This window comes from Kogia breviceps, chromosome 4, assembly GCF_026419965.1.
Source record: "Kogia breviceps isolate mKogBre1 chromosome 4, mKogBre1 haplotype 1, whole genome shotgun sequence".
In the NCBI taxonomy this organism is placed as follows: Eukaryota; Metazoa; Chordata; class Mammalia; order Artiodactyla; family Physeteridae; genus Kogia; species Kogia breviceps.
The window spans coordinates 134,280,002-134,297,617 of record NC_081313.1 but is presented as its reverse complement, the minus strand read 5'-3'; the positions used below and the strand labels follow the sequence as shown (position 1 = coordinate 134,297,617).

The window sequence follows — 17,616 nt, the reverse complement described above, 5'->3', positions numbered from 1 at the left end:
GAAACCAAAGAGGGCCTACCCCAAAGCCCAGGGTTTCAGAGAGGCTGGAAATTCAAACGTGAGTGAGGATGGGAGGAAGCAGGCAAGTGGACCCACAGACTAAGGCTCAGGGCAAGAGGGCAGATCAGGAGTGTGGCCTGGGGCATCAGGGGTCCCTGCAGAGCACCCGCTGTCGCCTCTGTGTCTGCTATGAGCTCTGTCAGTCACTCTGTCCCCTGGTGTCTTGGTAATGCTGTGTCTCAGTGCCACCGTCTGAGCTGGGCTGTCCCAGGCAGGCCACTCCCCTTTAGACTGCCTCCATCATGTAGTTCCAGCCACAATGGGACCGTCTCCCTTCTGATCCATCCTGCTAGATCTTCACCCTAGCAGAGGCTGCCACCAAAATGGGTGCCTCAGCCTGTCTGCTATTTCCATTGCCTTCCATCAGACCAGCCCCATGTGCCTGAGCTGGAGATGCCAGGCTAGAAGCAGCTCTCAGCAGACAAGCTCGATTCACTGATCCAGCTTCCATCCTCCAGCACCCAATGGGAGTCAGGTCCGTCACTACCCTTCACCCCACCCTGGAACAATTTTTCATGATACCTAACAGGGTAATCATGTAACAGGCAAATGTGTAATTTAAGCAGGTAGTTTGGGATCAGTTCAAAGGCATAACACCATCTCTTCTAGCCACGATGTATAACGGACATACATGTAATTGCTTCCAGTGCATGCAAGATATTCACTGAGCAAGCCCTCTCTGCAAAATAGAAGCCAGCTGGCTTTCTGGCCTCACAGAATCATAGAGCTAAAGGGACCTAGAGATTTTCTAGGCCAAGGGTTACAAACCCAGATGCCCCTACAGAGCTGGCAGGTCACCTCAGCAGGATAGCAGGCCAGGTGTGAGGCACTAGGGTGGGGTGGAGCCTGTGGCCCTGGGGCAGTGCCCAGCTAAAGGAGCACTTGACCCAGCAGGTATTGCCATGCACGTGGACCCAGGGTGCAAGATCTTCAACTTTTCAAGAAAAGTCCATACACCAGATGTTTATGTGAAACGTCACCATTTTTAAATGTTGCAACTAATTTGGTTAGATTTGCTTTTTTTTTTTTTTTTAACTGCTTGAACCAAACCAAACCTGGCTCCAGGCCAGCCCTGCCCTCTCCTGTACAGACGAGGAGTGGGAGGAGGCAGCGTGCGCAGGCCAAGGATCAAGTGAAGGGCAGGGCTCTGACCTCGGCAGGCTCCTAGGTCCCCACCAAGCTAAAGCCCTCACAACTTGCTATGAGTTACGTGCAGTAGGTGACTGCAGAGCCCACTCTACAGAGGGCTCCAGATCCCAGGAAGGGGATCCCCAGGAGGGACCATGTGCCACCACCAAGGCACGAGCTGCATCCAGGCTGGACGTAAGAAGTGGGGGTCCTTTCTTCCCTTACCCTACGGTGGAATTCAAGTCTGGGAAATTGCTAAGCCCGGACAGTCTTGCTGTGGCCCATGTGTGTGCAAACAGCCTGGCCTGAGAAATCAGAACCACATGGTGCTGACCTGCCCAAGGGGGCTGCCCACCCACCCCCCTTGCCCACTGGACAGCCCTAATGAGAGAGCCTTTGCACAGGAATGTGCACGTCCCAGGCTGGGACCCCAGGCCCCAACAGCCTTGTAATTTGATGAATTGTCAACATCTGGGCCATAATTACTGGGCCCTGGACTGATAATCCTGGTAAGCCCCCTCATCCAGGAGCTCTGTTCTGGTGCATTTGGAGGGCTCCATTCCCCAAGGGGAGCTGTCAGCATTAATTACAACCAAAAAGCAAGATAGTCACCCAGCTCCGGCCAGTCTGAGCATTTACTCCTGTCTCCATCTAAACACAACCAGTGTACTGATTTACTTCAATTCAACAGATACTCTAGCCAGTTCGGAGGGCTGAGCCATAGCTAACAGGGAGGAACAGAACCAGCCAGCCCTGTGCAGAGGAAATGGTTGACACAACTTCTTTGCCTCAGGGTTCCTCCGAGGCTTTGTTCCCTGATGAACACTGAGAAGCTCCAGTGATGCAGCCGGCATACTCCATGGCCCAAACTTACTTCCCCAAGAAACCTCCCCTCTTTTGCCATAATCGTTAATAGTTCTCAGAAGATGACTCCATGGAACCCTGTTTAGGAAATACCCAATAGGGTGACGGAGGGAGGAGCAAACCCATGAAGTAAGAGCTGACAGCAGTGGCACAGCCTGGTGCCCCATTGCCAGCCACTAGGAAGGCCACACAAAGGTCCCTCCCCAGCACTGCCCACCCGAGAGCCAGTGCAGACTCCACCTCTGTGTCCACTTCCCTGCAGGGTCTCATGACTTGGGTTGGTCTGAAAGAGGAGACAAAAGAGACTAACCTGGGACCCATGTTGAACTTGTCATTTGAGAGAAGGACAAGACGTCTGTTTTACGGCTGAGGAAACTGAGGCTCTGGGCTGCTCGGGTCCCTGAGCGAGGCAAGGTGCATGGGCCAGCACGGGGGCTCTGTCCTCCTGGTGTGCGATTCAGCGCACCACAGGGTTTTGTTTGCTTCCACACATCCGGAAGCATCCTGGAGCTCAGCTGATCTGCACCAGAGAGGAGTGATTTAAAGCAGAACCCAGGCTTGTAAACAGCTGTGGGGCTTCATGGAGGGCAGGAGGCGATGAAAACCTCTGGTGAATTCCACAGCTTTGATCAGGCAGGGGAGGCAGCCGGCAGGAACCGAGCGCCTCCAGGCATAGTGCTGTGGCATCTGACTCTCAGGATCACCCATTCTGTGGAAGCTGAGGCTCAGAGAGGGGATCTGAGCCCAGGCAAGGCCCAAGCCCTGTCTTCACCTCGTGGGCTGCCCAGTGTCATTCCTTCCGCTCCTCGGGTGGGTGACCCGGGGGAAGAAGGCAGCCGGAGCAGCTGATGGTCGGGGAAGGGGGGGGCTGCCTTGGTGGAATGAGACCCCATGCCACCAAGGCCATGCCTCCACCCAGTCTGGGGCTCCACTCTTCCAGATGGCCTGGCTTCCCGGAACCAGCTTGTCAGCTGCTATAGGGCACTCAGCCTGGACCTTGCCCTGCCTTGGTCCAGCCTGACTGCTGGACCCACCCCATGTTTGTCCTTGGCTCCCATCTGACCAGCCCCTGACCCTTCCCCAGAATGTTCCTCCTCCTCTCAGAGCACCCAGAGCCAGGCTTGGGCCTCCCTCCAGCACATGGAAACACCTGGTTCATAGATGGTCCACACAGCCTGCCATCAGCGTTGCTTTGCTAAGACTCAGCCAGGCCCTGAGATGAGAGAGTCCAGTGAGGCTGGGAACATTGCCCTCTGGGAGACCCACAAGCAGAAGGATGGCTCAGGCAAATCTTGCAGGAAAGAAACCTATTTCATAGGGTGTCACCCCTTATTTGACCATAGTATTCCCTTCCCCAGGCAAGCCTGTTACACCCTGCAAGACACTGTTCCTTGGACACCAGTTTGGGAAAGGCAGTATGTAGAGGCAGGACCCATCCTCTAAGGTTCACAGCCCAGGGCCCAGCCTCCCCCAGGCTGAGAGGGGTCAGAATCATGCCCCAGAGCTAGGCAGGTCCATTTGACTCCAAAGCCAGGCTGTTTCCTCCTCCACCCCACCCTTCTGTGAGTCCCTTCCTCGGTGACTCCCAGTGACCACTGGTCACCTATCAGCCTCTGCAAGGGTCAGCTGTCTCCCCAGAGAGAGAATTCAAGGGCCTGGGCACAGCCTTTTGCCTAGGTGTCACCAGAGGTGAGCCCAGAGCCACCTCCTCCGACCAAGGCCATGGCTGTGGGTCAGCTCCACCCACAAGGCTGGGCCAGCACCCTCTGGTCTCTAAATGTTTGCACATGGGCATTCTGTGTTTGCCAAGGAAATCTTCTTGGCATCATATCTAACCACATACGCTCCAATCTTGGGTTCCCAGGGAATTCGAGATGACTTTCCTTCAGCCCTGCGATAGGTGTTTCCAAGATTGCTGTTCTTTTTTTTTTTTTTTTTTTTTTTTTTTTGTGGTACACGGGCCTCTCACTGTTGCGGCCTCTCCCGTTGCAGAGCACAGGCTCAGCGGCCATGGCTCACGGGCCCAGCCGCTCCGCGGCACGCGGGATCTTCCCGGACCGGGGCAGGAACCCGTGTCCCCTGCATCGGCAGGCAGATTCTCAACCACTGCGCCACCAGGGAAGCCCGAAGATTGCTGTTCTTAATGTCCCCTCTTGCCATTATTCAGAAACTACAAACTTTATTCATGTTTTTAAAACTCCAAGACCTGGGGGCCAAGGGCTCTGTGATCCCAAATACAGGCAGGGTCCTGGGTGGGAAACCTGGTTTTCTGCCACTTACGGGGCTTCTCTCAAACGAGAAAGCTGGGGACCAAAGCTGCACCATCAATGAGCCATCAAGGACAGTCTTGGAGTTGGCAGAGGGGAGCATCCTGCCTGGAAGGCAGGATTCACTCTCAGGAAGGGGCAGCTGAGGTCTGATCTTCAGAACGCTCTCAGAGACAGCTGGTGGCACTAATTTTTTCCCCTCTGGGGTTGAAGCCAAGGGAACATCCCTGGGCTCCCTTCTGCAATGGACACTTCTAGAAAAGCAGGGCACCATGGCGCTGCGTGCTTCACGTCAACTGGAACTGGCCCTGGCAGAGGGTCAAAGTGAAAGAGGGTCCAGGGAGCCCTTGCCCAGGGAGGGTCTGCTCAGTGAGGGAGATAGATGTACCAGGAATCCTGGAAAGAAGGCAAAGCCTATGAACCTTCTCCCTAGGTTCCCTGGACAGCCATCTGTCACCCCTACTACCCTGTGCTGCAAGAGAGGGAGCACTCCATAGAGAGTGGGGCCTATTTCAAGCCCTTGGACAATCCCACTGACTCAGCTTCTTCATCTGCAGGAGGGGGCATGGCACCTGTCTCCCAGGGCTGTGGCAAGGGCAAACCCTGTGAAGGATACGGAGTCAAGTCCAAAGCGAACCCTGCTCTGTGTCCTGGCCTTTATCAGGGACACCTTGGACTCATCACGCTGTCCAGTTCCAAGGCCTGCTCATGTCGCAGCTGCTGCTGGTGACTTAGCAGTGAGGCCCACTGTGTTCTCCCTCCTGACATACGAAGAAAAGAGCGTTATTTAGTTCTAAGCTGAACCTTAGTCTCCTTTTTGTTTGTTTTGTTTTGTTTCTTCTGATGAGGACTTTTAAGATCTACTCTCTTAGCAACTTTCAAGTATACAATACAGTAGTGTAAACTACAGTCTTCATTGCTGTACATTACATCCCTAGAATTTATTTATCTTGTAACTAGAATGTTGTACCTTTTGACCCCTTCATCCATTTCACCCACACCCACACCCACCCACCCCTACTTCTGGCAACCTCCAATCTGTTCTCTGTATCTAAGAGCACAGGGTTTTTTGCTGTTGTTTTGTTTTAGATTCCACATATAAGTGAGATCATGTGGTATTTGTCTTTCTCTGCCTGACTTTTTTACTTAGCATAATGCATCTCAAGTTCCATCCATGTTGTTGCAAAAGGCAAGATTTCATTCTTTTTTATGGCTGAATAGTATTCCTGTGTGTGTGTGTGTATGCATATGTGTGTACCACATCTTCTTTATCCATTCATCCATTGATGGACACTTAGGTTGTTTCTATGTCTTGGCTATTGTAAATAATGCTACAGTGGGGGTACAGGTATCTTTTTGAATTATTATTTTCATTTTCTTTGAATAAATACCCTGAAGTGGAATTGCTGGATCATAAGGTGGCTTTATTTTTTATTATTTGAGGAACCTCCATACCGTTTTCCATAGTGGCTGCACAATTTACATTCCCACCAGTAGCACACAGGGCTTCCTTTTTCTCCATATCCTCACCAACACTTGTTACTTCTTGAAAAGGAAGGAGCTTTACTTAGTTCTAAATTGCATCTTAGTCTCTTTTTAATTTCCATCTGCATTATGGCTTTTTTTAATCCATGCAGAATAAAGAGGGGCAAAGTTTGCACTGTGTTTGGGCTCAGGTCAGCAGGATGGACAGACACATGCAGGGCCTGGGCACAGAGTCTGCAATGGCAACTATACTGGACAAGGTGACTGGGGGCCCGTGGGCAGGCGAGATCCAGTGGGCAATGGGACAGTGCAGGGAAGGTTTGAACAGAGGCATGCAAGGGCAGACAAGAGGGGAGAGTGGCCAGAGGCCAGGCAAGACCACTGCCGTGGCTTGAGTGCAGTGTGGACAACACAGAACTGAAGTGCCTGCCATATCGGCTCCAGCCCCCACTTCTTCTGGCTGCATGTCCTGGGGCAAGGCCTTCCCTTCACTGGGCCTCAGTTTCCTCCTCTGTAAGATGGGTATTATAACACCTGCCTTACACAGGGCTTCTGTTGTGATTCAGGCAGAGTGTGGAGGCCACCAATAGCCCCCAGAAGAGACCCAGGATGGGACTGGGCCCTCTGTGTCGTGGCAGCTGAGAGGGCTACACTAGGGTGAGGGGTCCCGTGTAGAGATGCCCAGAGAGACATGGCCCTGAGGAGGCCTAGAAGGGCCTGAGCATGGAGGGTAGATGAGGGGCAGGACCTACTTTTAGAGGACTGCTAAAGGGAAAAGGCTTTTCATATGGATCCAGGTCAGGACAGCCAGGAGCTGGCCCAAGGAGACAGGCCAGCTAGGACAGCTTCTGATGAGCTGCAGATGGCGGGGACTGAAACTGCACCTGACCAGGAGCCCCCAGGGCCTGGAACCCCAAGACCTTGGAATGGCCCCACTCCCCCTCTCCTGGGACCCCAGCTGCCCCCAGGCCATCACCCTGACATCCAGACCCTCAACTGAATGTGAAGCAAGTGGCCAGAAGCACTTAGGAGACCAATTTTCAGAATTGCCCTGGTTTCCTGCCTGGAGTGAGGCCCTTGAGTGAGGGCACCAAGGAGCAGTCGCTCTCACAGCATCTGGGGAATCTGCAGATGGCTGTCTGCCAGGGCAGTCTGGAGACCCAGCCAGGGAAACTGGCTGTTTACCACTACACCCAGCAGGCAGGTGCACCCAGTCCCTGGCACCCCCGTTGGATCCCTCTACACCTCCACAAGGATGTAGAGGAATCCAGTGAGGCTTTTTCACATGGGTGGACAATGGGAGCTGTTGGGCAGTGGTTCACCAGCCATCTGCAGACACCACAAAGCCCCCAGACCACTGAGAGACCCCAGCTCTCTAGACCCACCCTTGTATTATTTGACTTTTGCCTGCCAAGACCACAGCAGTGCAGGGAGCTGAAAGAGCTTTCAAGATTCTTAGTTCAAGCTACTCTAAGAAAGTACCATGGACTGCATGGCTTATAAACCACAGAAATCTATCTCTTCAGTTCTGGAGCCTGGGAAGTCTGAGATCAGGGTGCCAGCACAGTCGGGTTCTGGTGAGGGCCCTCTTCTGGGTTGCAGACTTTCAACTTCTCACTGTGTTCTCACATGGTGGAGAGAGAGCTAGAGAGCTCTCTGGGGTCCTTTTTATAAGGGCACTAATCTCATTCATGAAGGCTCCATCCTCATGACCTAATCACTTCCCAAAAGCCCCACCTCCACATACCATCACACTGGCGGTTAGGTTTCAACATATGAATTTAGGGGGACACGTTCAGTCCCTCACAAGTTACAAGTGACAGAAACTCAATTCAAACTGGCTTAAGGAAAGAAATGTATTCGCTGACAAACAGAAAGAAGTGTGAAGAGGTAGTTTCAGCTTCAGGACCTTTGTGTGCCTTTCTCTCTGTCTCTCAGCTCTGCCTTCCTCTCTGTTGGCTCTTTCTCAAGCCATGCGGTGCCCCCAGGAGCTCCAGGATTAGCCCCATCAGGAGAAAAGAATCCTCTTTCTTCTAAAGCTCCACCATTCAAAGTCCCAGGCATGATACTCATACTCATACCTACTCACCCTGGCCGAGGGAATATGGTCACATGTCCAAACCCTATGGGGTGGATGGGGGTGGCTTTGGAGAAGAAACAGGCTCTGTTATCAGAGGAGGGGATTCTGGACAGCAAGCAGCACAGAGATGCCCCCACCCTGACTCCACGTGAAATGTACCCAAGACCATGGGCTCGGGGCAGGCTTTGGTCTCTTGTCACTCAATTGTGCCTCTGGGTCGTAAAACACAGAAGAAATGCCTTTCCTGTGTGTAACCTCTGTGCTCTCTCACTCTCTCTCTCTCACTTTCTCTCTCTCTCTCTCTCGTTTTCCAGGGGCCACTGGGTCTGGATGGCAAGCCCGTAAGTGATAACAGGGCAGTTGTAGGTGGTCCTGGGATGGGGCTGCCCCTGGGGTTGGGAGTTACCGTGGACGCCAGAGGGAAGGGCCACTAAGAACCTGGTTTAGCACGGAGAGAAGCTATTTGACCGTCAGACTTGAGTTTAAATCCAGCTCCACCACCTGCTGACTGTGCAACCTTGAGGAGGCCTCTTTACCTCCCCAGCCTGAGGCTTCTGTTTGTCAAACAGGCATATTAACTCTCCCCATAGGGATGCTGGGGATACAAAGAACTGTGAACAGCACTGTCCCTGGTATCAAGTCAGCCCTCAAAACATAGAAGGCCCTCTCAGCAGACCCCAGGCACAAAGCATCCCCTCATACAGTCTCAAGACTTAGGTGGTGGACATCAGGCTGAAGAGTTCTCAACACCTGGACCAGAAGCATATGGTCCACTGGCATCCTTAGCAGAATGAATAAGATGCACACAGAGACAGCATGATAAAACGAATAATTGGATATGGATGGAAGAAAGGAAGGACAGATGGATGAATAGATTGATGAACAGATGGATAGATGGATGGATGAATGGATGGGTGGATGGAAGAAAAGTCAAATGAGGTAATGAATCAATAATTGTACACACAGTTGGAGGCATGGAAGAGTAGATGAGTTAGTGGATGGCTAAATGCATGATGGTTGAGCAGACAAGTGAGTGAAAAAAAACTGAATGAATGAACAAATGACCGAAGAGCTGACTGATGATGGGTGCATTATTAAAGAAGGGGAAGAAAGAACCCCCTACCTTAGATGGATGAGTTGTTGAATGAGTGAATGAGCGAATCCATCACTACCTGAAGGGAACATGGATGTTTTGGGAAGGAGGCCAGTGATTGAGGTCCCTGACCAAGAGTGTGAACCCCAAGCTGGCCCACTGCAGCCTGGCCCCCACCCCGGGGTCTCTGAGCTCCACAATCGGTGCCTTGTGTGTGGCCTGACCCGCTTCCCTAGAAGTCCTGGTAACTTGGCAAGACTGAAAGAGACACATTTCCCTGCAGCCAGAGAGTGACGGCAGCCACCATGGCCTGCAGGGAGCCACCTCCACATTCACACACCCCCAGACCCTGAAGACAGTGACCTCCTCACTGGTACCTGGGCACAACGGGTGCTGAACAGGGAGGGCTCTGTTCTCTGGGGGGAATGACTAGCACATGTGCCCCTGTCCAGAGAGGATGCCAGTGACACCCCCCCCCCAGTCTCCTGTCTTCCTCATGGTGAGCACTGAGGTTCAGAGCTTCCTTGGGGCCAGCACAGGCAGCCCTCATAAAGGCTGATAGGCTCGTATGTTTTTTCACTCAGCTGCCCACGGCTCTGCTCAGCCTCACAGGCCCTTCTGCCCTCAAAGCCTCAGGGAAGATAGAAGGGGGCTAGCCTAGTGCCCCTCACTCACTCCTGTTCTTTCTCTATCTTCCTTCTCCAGGGACTTCCAGGCCCCAAAGGAGAAAAGGTAAGTGATGCTGGAGGCTGTCCAGATGCAGTAGGCTGATCAAGGAGGCCAGAAACCTGCCTTCAAACCCCAGCTCCAGAGTGTAACCTTGGGCAAGTTACGTCCCCTCCTGGAGCCTTACTTTCCTCATCTGTGAAGTGGGGCTAGTGGTACCTACCTGCTAAAATGGTTACAAGGCTTACATTTGACAATTTAAAGTACCTGGAGGGTTGAATCCGAGTTCTCCTAGCACCAGAGTGTAACAAAACTCAAAGCACAGTCTACCCAGAATGATGAGTTTCCAAAATAATCAATCCTGAAAAGGGGACGGTGCCAGAAGAGCCTGTGGAATTGAACACTGACTGTTGATGGCCTTCTTTGTGGGGAGGACACCCCCCGCCCCGGGGAAACAAATGGCAGAGAGCTAACCCTGAGATGTTTGCAGCCCTTTGTGAGAAAGTCTTCCCTGACAGTTGGCACTAAATGTCCCAGTCAGACTCCTGGAGGGCTGGGAACTCCAAGTGACTTGGAGGGGAGCAGGAGAGAGGGGAGACCTGTGTGTCCCACAGTGGAGTCAGGGGAGGGAGGGGCCATAACAGACCTGGGTGTGGTAGAACCGATGGGCACTTCTAAGGCAGGGCAGGGCAGGGCAGGGCTGGGCTGGGCTGCGCCACTGTGATGTGGCCCGCATAGGTCAGGGCAGCCAGGGTTCTGGTCCACCCTCAGGGCTGAGCAAGGCATAGGTCTGGTGTTCAGGGCCTCAGGTTTGCATTACAGCTCCACCACCAACTGTGTGGCCTTTGGGAAGTTACCCAGCTCTCTGGGCCTCAGTTTCTCCATCTGTAAATTAAAACCAACCTCTCATGGGGAAGACTGCGCGAGGTAACCGTCTGAATGTTCTTTGTAGATGATGAGACACTCATGCAGTTGGCAGGTACAGTGATTGCCTTCCTGCCAATTCTGGCTGATGCCACCGAGTCATAGAAATGATTAAGGTAGGGGCTTTAAAAACAGAGAGAAATTGAAGTCTTGGCATCTACTGCTACATAGCATACTGCCCCAAAATTTGGTGACTTAAAACAGTAAATCAATTATCATCCCTCATTATTCCCAGGTTCGGGGGTTCCACTCTGCTGTGTCTGAGGGCTGCCAATAGATAACAGACCACCTGGCTCCAAGCCCTGAATCTACTAGCTGTGTGACCTTGGGCAAGTTACTTAGCCTCTCTGTGCCTCAGTTTCCTCGTTGGAAATGGAGATAACATAGAGCCTGTATGGTTTTTTTGTTAGAATGAAGTGAGACTGTGTATATGAAGCACTGAGCACGGAGTAAATGCTCCACACATGTGAAGTAGTAATAAAAGTAGTGGTGATATATCACCCTGTTTTTTGTTCCTAGGGTACACCAGGAGACTTTGGCCCCCGGGTAAGAACTGAGCAAGACCCTCCCCTGATCCCACATGGTTTGTTTCATATCATAATAAGGTATACCTAGCATTTCTTCTGGGTCCCTATGCTTATCACAGAAAAAAGTGAGCAAGCAGCCCCTCCCCACCCGTGGTCTATGTCACTGCCTGTTTTCACTTCAACATCCACTGGGTGGAAGCCCCAAGCACCTTGATTTGGCCGAGGCTGCCATCCCCTGCACAGACAGGGACTCTCTGGCAGACATCCGGTCACCCTTATCACCATAGATGGGCAGACAGTGGGGCTGGCACTGGGCCCAGACTGGAGACTGATCTTCCTGAGGGCAGCTGGCACCCAGGAAGAGGGAAGGCTGTGGATGAAGCCAGCAGCCCTGAGCCCAGAGTTCAGCTCTGCCACTTACCAGCTGAGTGACCTGGAGTGAGTCACTTTCCCCTCTTGAGACCCAGTTTCTCCAACTGTGAATGGGGATGACATCCTTTACCCCAAGCCACTGAGGTGAAGATTCATGGCAATCAGGAAAGTGGGCACTCGGCACCCCAAGTGGGAACAGTAGATCAGAGTCTCTGTCCAGCCCACCTCTAGCCCTTCATGCCCCCTGGGTCCAGGGACCCAGAAGTGCCTCGTTCCGAACCAGGTCTCTCCTCAACAGAGGCTGAAGCAGAGTGGAGACCTCTGCTGGTTGGGCCCCACAAAGCAGGTCTTGGCAATTTGGTGGGGAGCTTAGCTGAGGATGCCCACTCGTGGATCTCTGTGCAGCTCAGGCTTTCCCCAGGCTGGTGGGGGCATTTCTAAAGGGGCTTCCCAAGAGCAGCATTCTAAGCAGCAGGAGGCCAGTTAAGAGCTACCTCCAGAATGGACACAGTAGCACGTCCACTGCATTCTGTTGGTCACAGCAGTCACAGGGCCCGCCCAAGTCAAGAGGGTGGAGAAATAGACTCCAGCTCTTGGGGGAGTGCGAGGTCCCATTGAAGAGGAGCCCGTGGGATGGGAGCAAGGATAGCACCCATGTTTGGAGAATGTGGTCCGCCATTTTCAATGACCAGGCTTCCTCTCTCCAGGTGGGGTTAAGTGGCTTTGCCTCCAGAAATAGCCTGGTCATTTCTAAATCACCCTCCTGCCTTTCTCATCACTCACCTGTTTGCCAACTAGATGGTTTTCCCGAGGCTCAGTCCGGGATTTATAAGTAGAGACCATCACGTGTACAATCGCCGAATCCTCAAGGTAGACTGGCGGAGTCTGGGCTGCTGGTGTGCGCACTCCCCTCGACTCACCCCACATTCCCAGGGGGAGACCTCAGCCATCCGATCCTGGTGGGAGGAGGAGGAGGAGGCTGACCAGCCTCATTCCAAGTAACTCAGGAGAAGACCCTAAACCCCCTCTAGAACCTGCTCAAGTATCTACACCCATTTTCTGCCTTGATAAGGAGCTTCCAGGCCAGTGGTTCCCACCCTGAGCCCTTGAGCTATTAAAGGAGCAGCAGGGGGCGGGGTATCTTCAACTGATTCCTAACACAGTGTAAAATGAGACAGAAATGACCCACCACTATTGACACTCTGTTTGGGTGACCTTACCAAACTCAGTCGTCTTTTGGCTGGAATTCTATCTTCTTGGTCAGGACCCTGGCTGAGTCAGACTGATCAGAATATCTGTGTGGTGGACACTGAGAGCTTCAGTTAATTTTTTAATTAGGAAAACAAGTGAGCTATGTCTTTAAGTGCAATAGTCTAGAGAACCAAGTGAACCAAGTTCTCTCATATTGTGGGGTCACAGATGAAAAATACTGTCTAAAAGAGACTCTTGCCTCAGTGGCCAGAGGAGACAGTGCCTTTCCTAGCTCTGTAACCCTGGGTAAGTGATTACATTCTCTAACCCCTGGCTACTCCATCTGTAAAATGGGACAATAGCAGTGCCCTGGCCAGGTGGTCGCAGGGTTGGGTGAGATAACCTCCAGGTAGGCCTCACTCCTCAGCGCTTGGCACACAGCAGGGCCCAATCCACAAAAGGCTTCTTTCTTTCTTGGTGACAGGAAGGTTGGGAACTGCTGGCACTGAGCCAGATGTGCCACATTATTGTGCCCTGAGCCAGTGCTGGGCAGGCACCACTGAGGCAGCAGGAAGTGCTGGGGGCACTGTGGTCTCTCCTGTCCTCCTTGCAGGTGGGGCCACAAGGTGAGGGCTCTGGCTGCCTGAGGTCTGACCCATTACTAACACGGCCAAGAGTGACGGATTTGGTGCTGCATGAGAGAGACGGTGTGGTCCTTTGTCACTCTTTTTTTTTTTTTTTTTGAGATAATTAAAAATTCACAGGCAGTTGTAATAAATAATACCCCGTGTACCCATCATCCAGTTTCCCCCAATGGTGACATCTTGCATCGCTGTAGTACAACCTCACAACCAGGAAATTGACACTGATATAATCTGCCAACCGTATTCCAGTTTCACCCATTTTACTTATTTGTGCATCTACTTATTTCCATGCAATTTTATCACCCTTGAGATTCATACAACCACCACCCAAAGATCCCTCCTGCTATCCTTTTATAGCTGCAGTTACCTCCCTCCCTGCCCCCATCCCTAACCCCTGGCAACCACTAATCTGTGCTCCATCTCTATAAATTTGCATTCCAAGAATCTCATGTAGATGCAGTCATCTAGTAGCCACCTTCTGAGATTGGCTTTTCTCACTCAGCATAAATCTCTTGAGATGCATCCAAGTTGCTGCATGTGTCAGTACTTTGTTCCTTTCTATTTATTGCTGAGCAGTATTCCATGACATGGATGTACCCCAGTTGTTTAATCATTCACCATTGAAGGACATTTGGATTGTTTCCTGTTTGGAGCTATTATGAATAAAGCTGCTGTGAACATTCATGTATGGGCTTTTGTGTGAATATGTTTCTATTTATCTGGGAAAAATGCCCAAGAGTGTGCCTCTATCACTTAATAAAGCAGGAGCTGACCAACCAGGAAGGTCTTTCAGGAGGCTTGCAGTCCCCATTCCAGAAGGAGGTGGGCTGGTTGGGCACTTGTGCTTTGTCCCACACCTAGTGTGTCTCGCCTCTCACCTAAACACCGTAGCTGGGCTTCAGGCACTGAGAGCTGGAGACATGGAGCATGCCGTGGAGTGTACAATATCCTATAGGACTCTTATGCAGAGGTATAGGGACCTGTCCCTTTGTGTGGCCACCAAGAAGTGGCAAGAGGCCCAATAACAAACCCCTTTCCTCTGAGCCTGCCGAGGGCTGGGAAGGCGAAGGCATCTGTCCGCACATCTGAGGAGGCCTCCCTCTGGAGGCCAGAACCCCTTCCCCTCAGCCTCAGAGTCATGCTGGGCCCCATCTCTTTCAGGGAGATCAAGGGCAAGATGGAGCTGCTGGGCCTCCAGGACCCCCAGGACCCCCTGGGGCCCGGGGCCCTCCTGGCGACACTGGGAAAGATGGCCCCAGGGGAGCACCAGGCCCAGTGGTAAGAGAGAGCATGAAGCTGGACCACCCAGGACGTGGTTCTGTACCTACCAAAACTCCAAACCCTGATCCTAGAATCAATGCCAACCCTAGCCCTATCCCAAACACCAACCCAGACTTTTACTCCAGTCACACCTTAAATCTGACACTAACCAGGTCCTTAACCCCAATCTAGACCTTGACCCCAAACTCACTCACAAATCCAGATCCACACCCCCAATTCAGATTGTTATCCAGACCCTAACTCTCACCCCTACAGACTCTGACCCAACTCTTATCCCCACACTCTAACCCCAAATAGATTCATAGACCCTAACCCTAACCTGGGTCATAGTCTCAATCCCAATCCACATCCTGAGACCCATATGAGGCTGCTGTCTCTGTAGATCTCTACCAACCTCTTCTCCCTCTCTCTCTCTCCCTCTCAGTCTCTCTCTCTTTCTTTTTCTCTCTCTATTTTTTCTTTACCTCTCTCTCTCTTTCTCCCCAGTACTAACTACGCCTCGGTTGTCCTCCCATAGTCCTAACCCCGATACCGGAGGCCAAATCTCATTGTACTGCGTCTCTCCTTCACCCAGGGGCTCCATCCTGTACTTTCCCTCCAGTGCAGAGCTGGCACCTCCACCAAACTGCCACCAGGGTCCCCTGTCAGGGCAACTACTCAGTTGGCTCACCAATTCCTTGTCATGTTGGGCATATAATTCCCTGAGCCTCAACTTTCTTGTCTGTGGGGTGGGGACAGTGATGCCCACTTTTCAGAAGTTTGGTGGTTTATCATTTGTGAGGACAAAATGTACTTGCAGCCCCAGCCCAGGGTCTGGCGGGAGATGGGGGCTCAGTCAACTGTGAGCCCCTGCCTCCCCTCATTGCTCTCCTCTTATGCCTCCTCAGGGTGCCAAAGGAGAAGCTGGACAAGATGGCGAGACGGTCAGTATCCAGAGCATTTCAGAGGCCCGGGCTGGCAGGACCGTGGTTCCAGGCCCAGAAGCCCCTCTCCCACACACACCCACACCGGCGTTGGGTGTGCGGCTGTATGTGTGTGCACACCTGCGCTCTTGCCCCCCCACCACCAGTGGGGAGCAGATGTGCCAGGACTCCAGCCCCAGCAGAATTCTCACAGACCCAGACCCCTGGGAGGGAGCCTGCAGTCCACTTGTCACTGCTTGAGATCTAAAGCAGATTTCTGTCCAAGATACGAATGGGTGGCACAGCCGGGTTCCAGAGACAGCCCTGCCTGCCCTCTGGGACTTGGTGTCACCCTTTATAAAACAAGGGTGCTAAGGAAGACAGCCCGGGACCCCTGTCTGGGATTATGTTTAACACCCCTTCTTCTCTAATTCCAGGGCCTGAGTGGACCCCCAGGGCCCAAGGTAAGTTCTTCTCACTCCTGTCTCAGGCCTGGGGGTGGGGGGCTCCCTCACCCCACCACCTTCCCCTGCCCCGCCCCCACTGAAGCCAGAGTGGCAGGGTTAGAAGACCAAGTTCTGTAACCTTAGGGAAGTGACTTCATCTCTCTGTGCCTCAGTTTACTCATCTGTCAAATGGGGTCATGATAAACTTTTCCTGCCTTTCCTTCACAGCAGGTTGTGAGAATCGAATAATAAAATCCATTAGCTTGTCAACTCTCTTTTCTTCCCTCCTTGAGCAGCACCTGCCAGGGTGGGAAGGCAGGCTATGGTCCTCCCTGAAGGAGCCAGGGCCCCTGGACTGAGCAGGAGGGAAAGGTGGGAGAGGAGCCCCCTTTAGTGAGTGTCTGCTGGGAGGCAGGGGCCTTCAATGCATTCCCTCTAATCTCACAACCACCCTCTGAGGCTGGGGGAGTCAGGGCCCCTCTTTCAGGAGCAGTGACTTGCCCAGGGTCACTCAGCTTGGGAGGGACCAGGTCAGGGTTGGAGTGGAGTCCAAGACCGTCAGCCCCAGCACCCACATGCATCTCTCTGAGGGGCTCGGGGTCTCTGGGCTGCACTGGATGGGGGTTATTAGGGCCACTTCTACCAGAGGAGCAGGCGCCTGGTGTCCAGGTGGCTCTGACATCTCTTGCATCCCCACTGTCTCCCCTGCAGGGTGAGCCCAGTGTTCCTGGAAAGAAGATGTGGGTGGCTGTGGACGGCCTTCTTGGCAGGGATGTGGGAAGTGGCTGGAGAGAAGGGCAGGGGCTGGGCACAGCGGAGCCCAACCTAAGTCCTGACTGTGGGTGGCGGCTCTGACCTCTGTCTCTGAAGCCAGGATCTCATTCATTCATTCATTCACTCATTCACTCACTCTTGGAGAAATACATCAAACACATACAATTACTCAAACATATCAGATTTGTTCCCACATCAAATTGGTTCTCAACTGCTGATCCCTGGATCAGCAGTATCAGCATCACTGGGGCACATTAGACATGTGTGTTCGGGGCCCATCCCAGAGGCCCCGAGTCAGAGACACTGGGGGTGGGCGTGCTCTGTTCAGGCAGCCCCCTGAGTAGTGCTGACATGTTTGGGAACATGACCCAGTCATGTTTGTGAACCACTCAAGTTTGGGAACCACTGACCCAGATTAATCTTCCCCCATTGCTTCCCATGGCCGGACCTCCTCCTCCTCTTCCTCCTACTGGGCTCAGCAAAGCTGCCCCCTCCTCCGGGGGACCGTCCCCAGCCACCTACTGAAACACATGCTCTCCCTGAGTCCCTCTCTATCCCACCATTCTCTCTTGTCTACTTCCCGACATGGGGCTATGAATTTATCTGGATATTTCCTTGCCCTCGGTCTCCTCTGACTCATTGAGCAGGGACCCCATCTGCCTGGCCTGCAGAGGGTGCTGAGAGATGTTTGCTGACGGAGGGAATGAATTCCCTCTCCTTCACCCACCCATCTATTCCTTCTGCACACACCTGCTAAGGTGTGCTCTGGGCTACTGGGAACAGGGGACAGAGGTGGATCTGACCCCACCCCTGCCCTAGAGGGACGACGAGGGGAGCCGGGCACTGCCCCAACCCAGTATGACCAGTGCTGCTGCCAGGAGTGGACTGGTGTGCTGGGGAGTGCAGAGGGGG

At 52.8% G+C, this 17,616-nt stretch overlaps 1 protein-coding gene across 1 annotated transcript in view; it reads left to right on the top strand.

Moving 5' to 3' along the window:
- Positions 1 to 17,616, top strand: part of COL23A1 (collagen type XXIII alpha 1 chain) — a 358,235-nt gene that overhangs the window by 323,351 nt on the left and 17,268 nt on the right. Inside the window, exons 6-11 of the mRNA XM_067033411.1 lie at positions 8,199 to 8,225; positions 9,683 to 9,709; positions 11,087 to 11,113; positions 14,463 to 14,579; positions 15,470 to 15,505; positions 15,922 to 15,948. Of these exons, the coding sequence (XP_066889512.1) occupies positions 8,199 to 8,225; positions 9,683 to 9,709; positions 11,087 to 11,113; positions 14,463 to 14,579; positions 15,470 to 15,505; positions 15,922 to 15,948 (261 nt within the window). The remainder of the gene's footprint in view (positions 1 to 8,198; positions 8,226 to 9,682; positions 9,710 to 11,086; positions 11,114 to 14,462; positions 14,580 to 15,469; positions 15,506 to 15,921; positions 15,949 to 17,616) is intronic.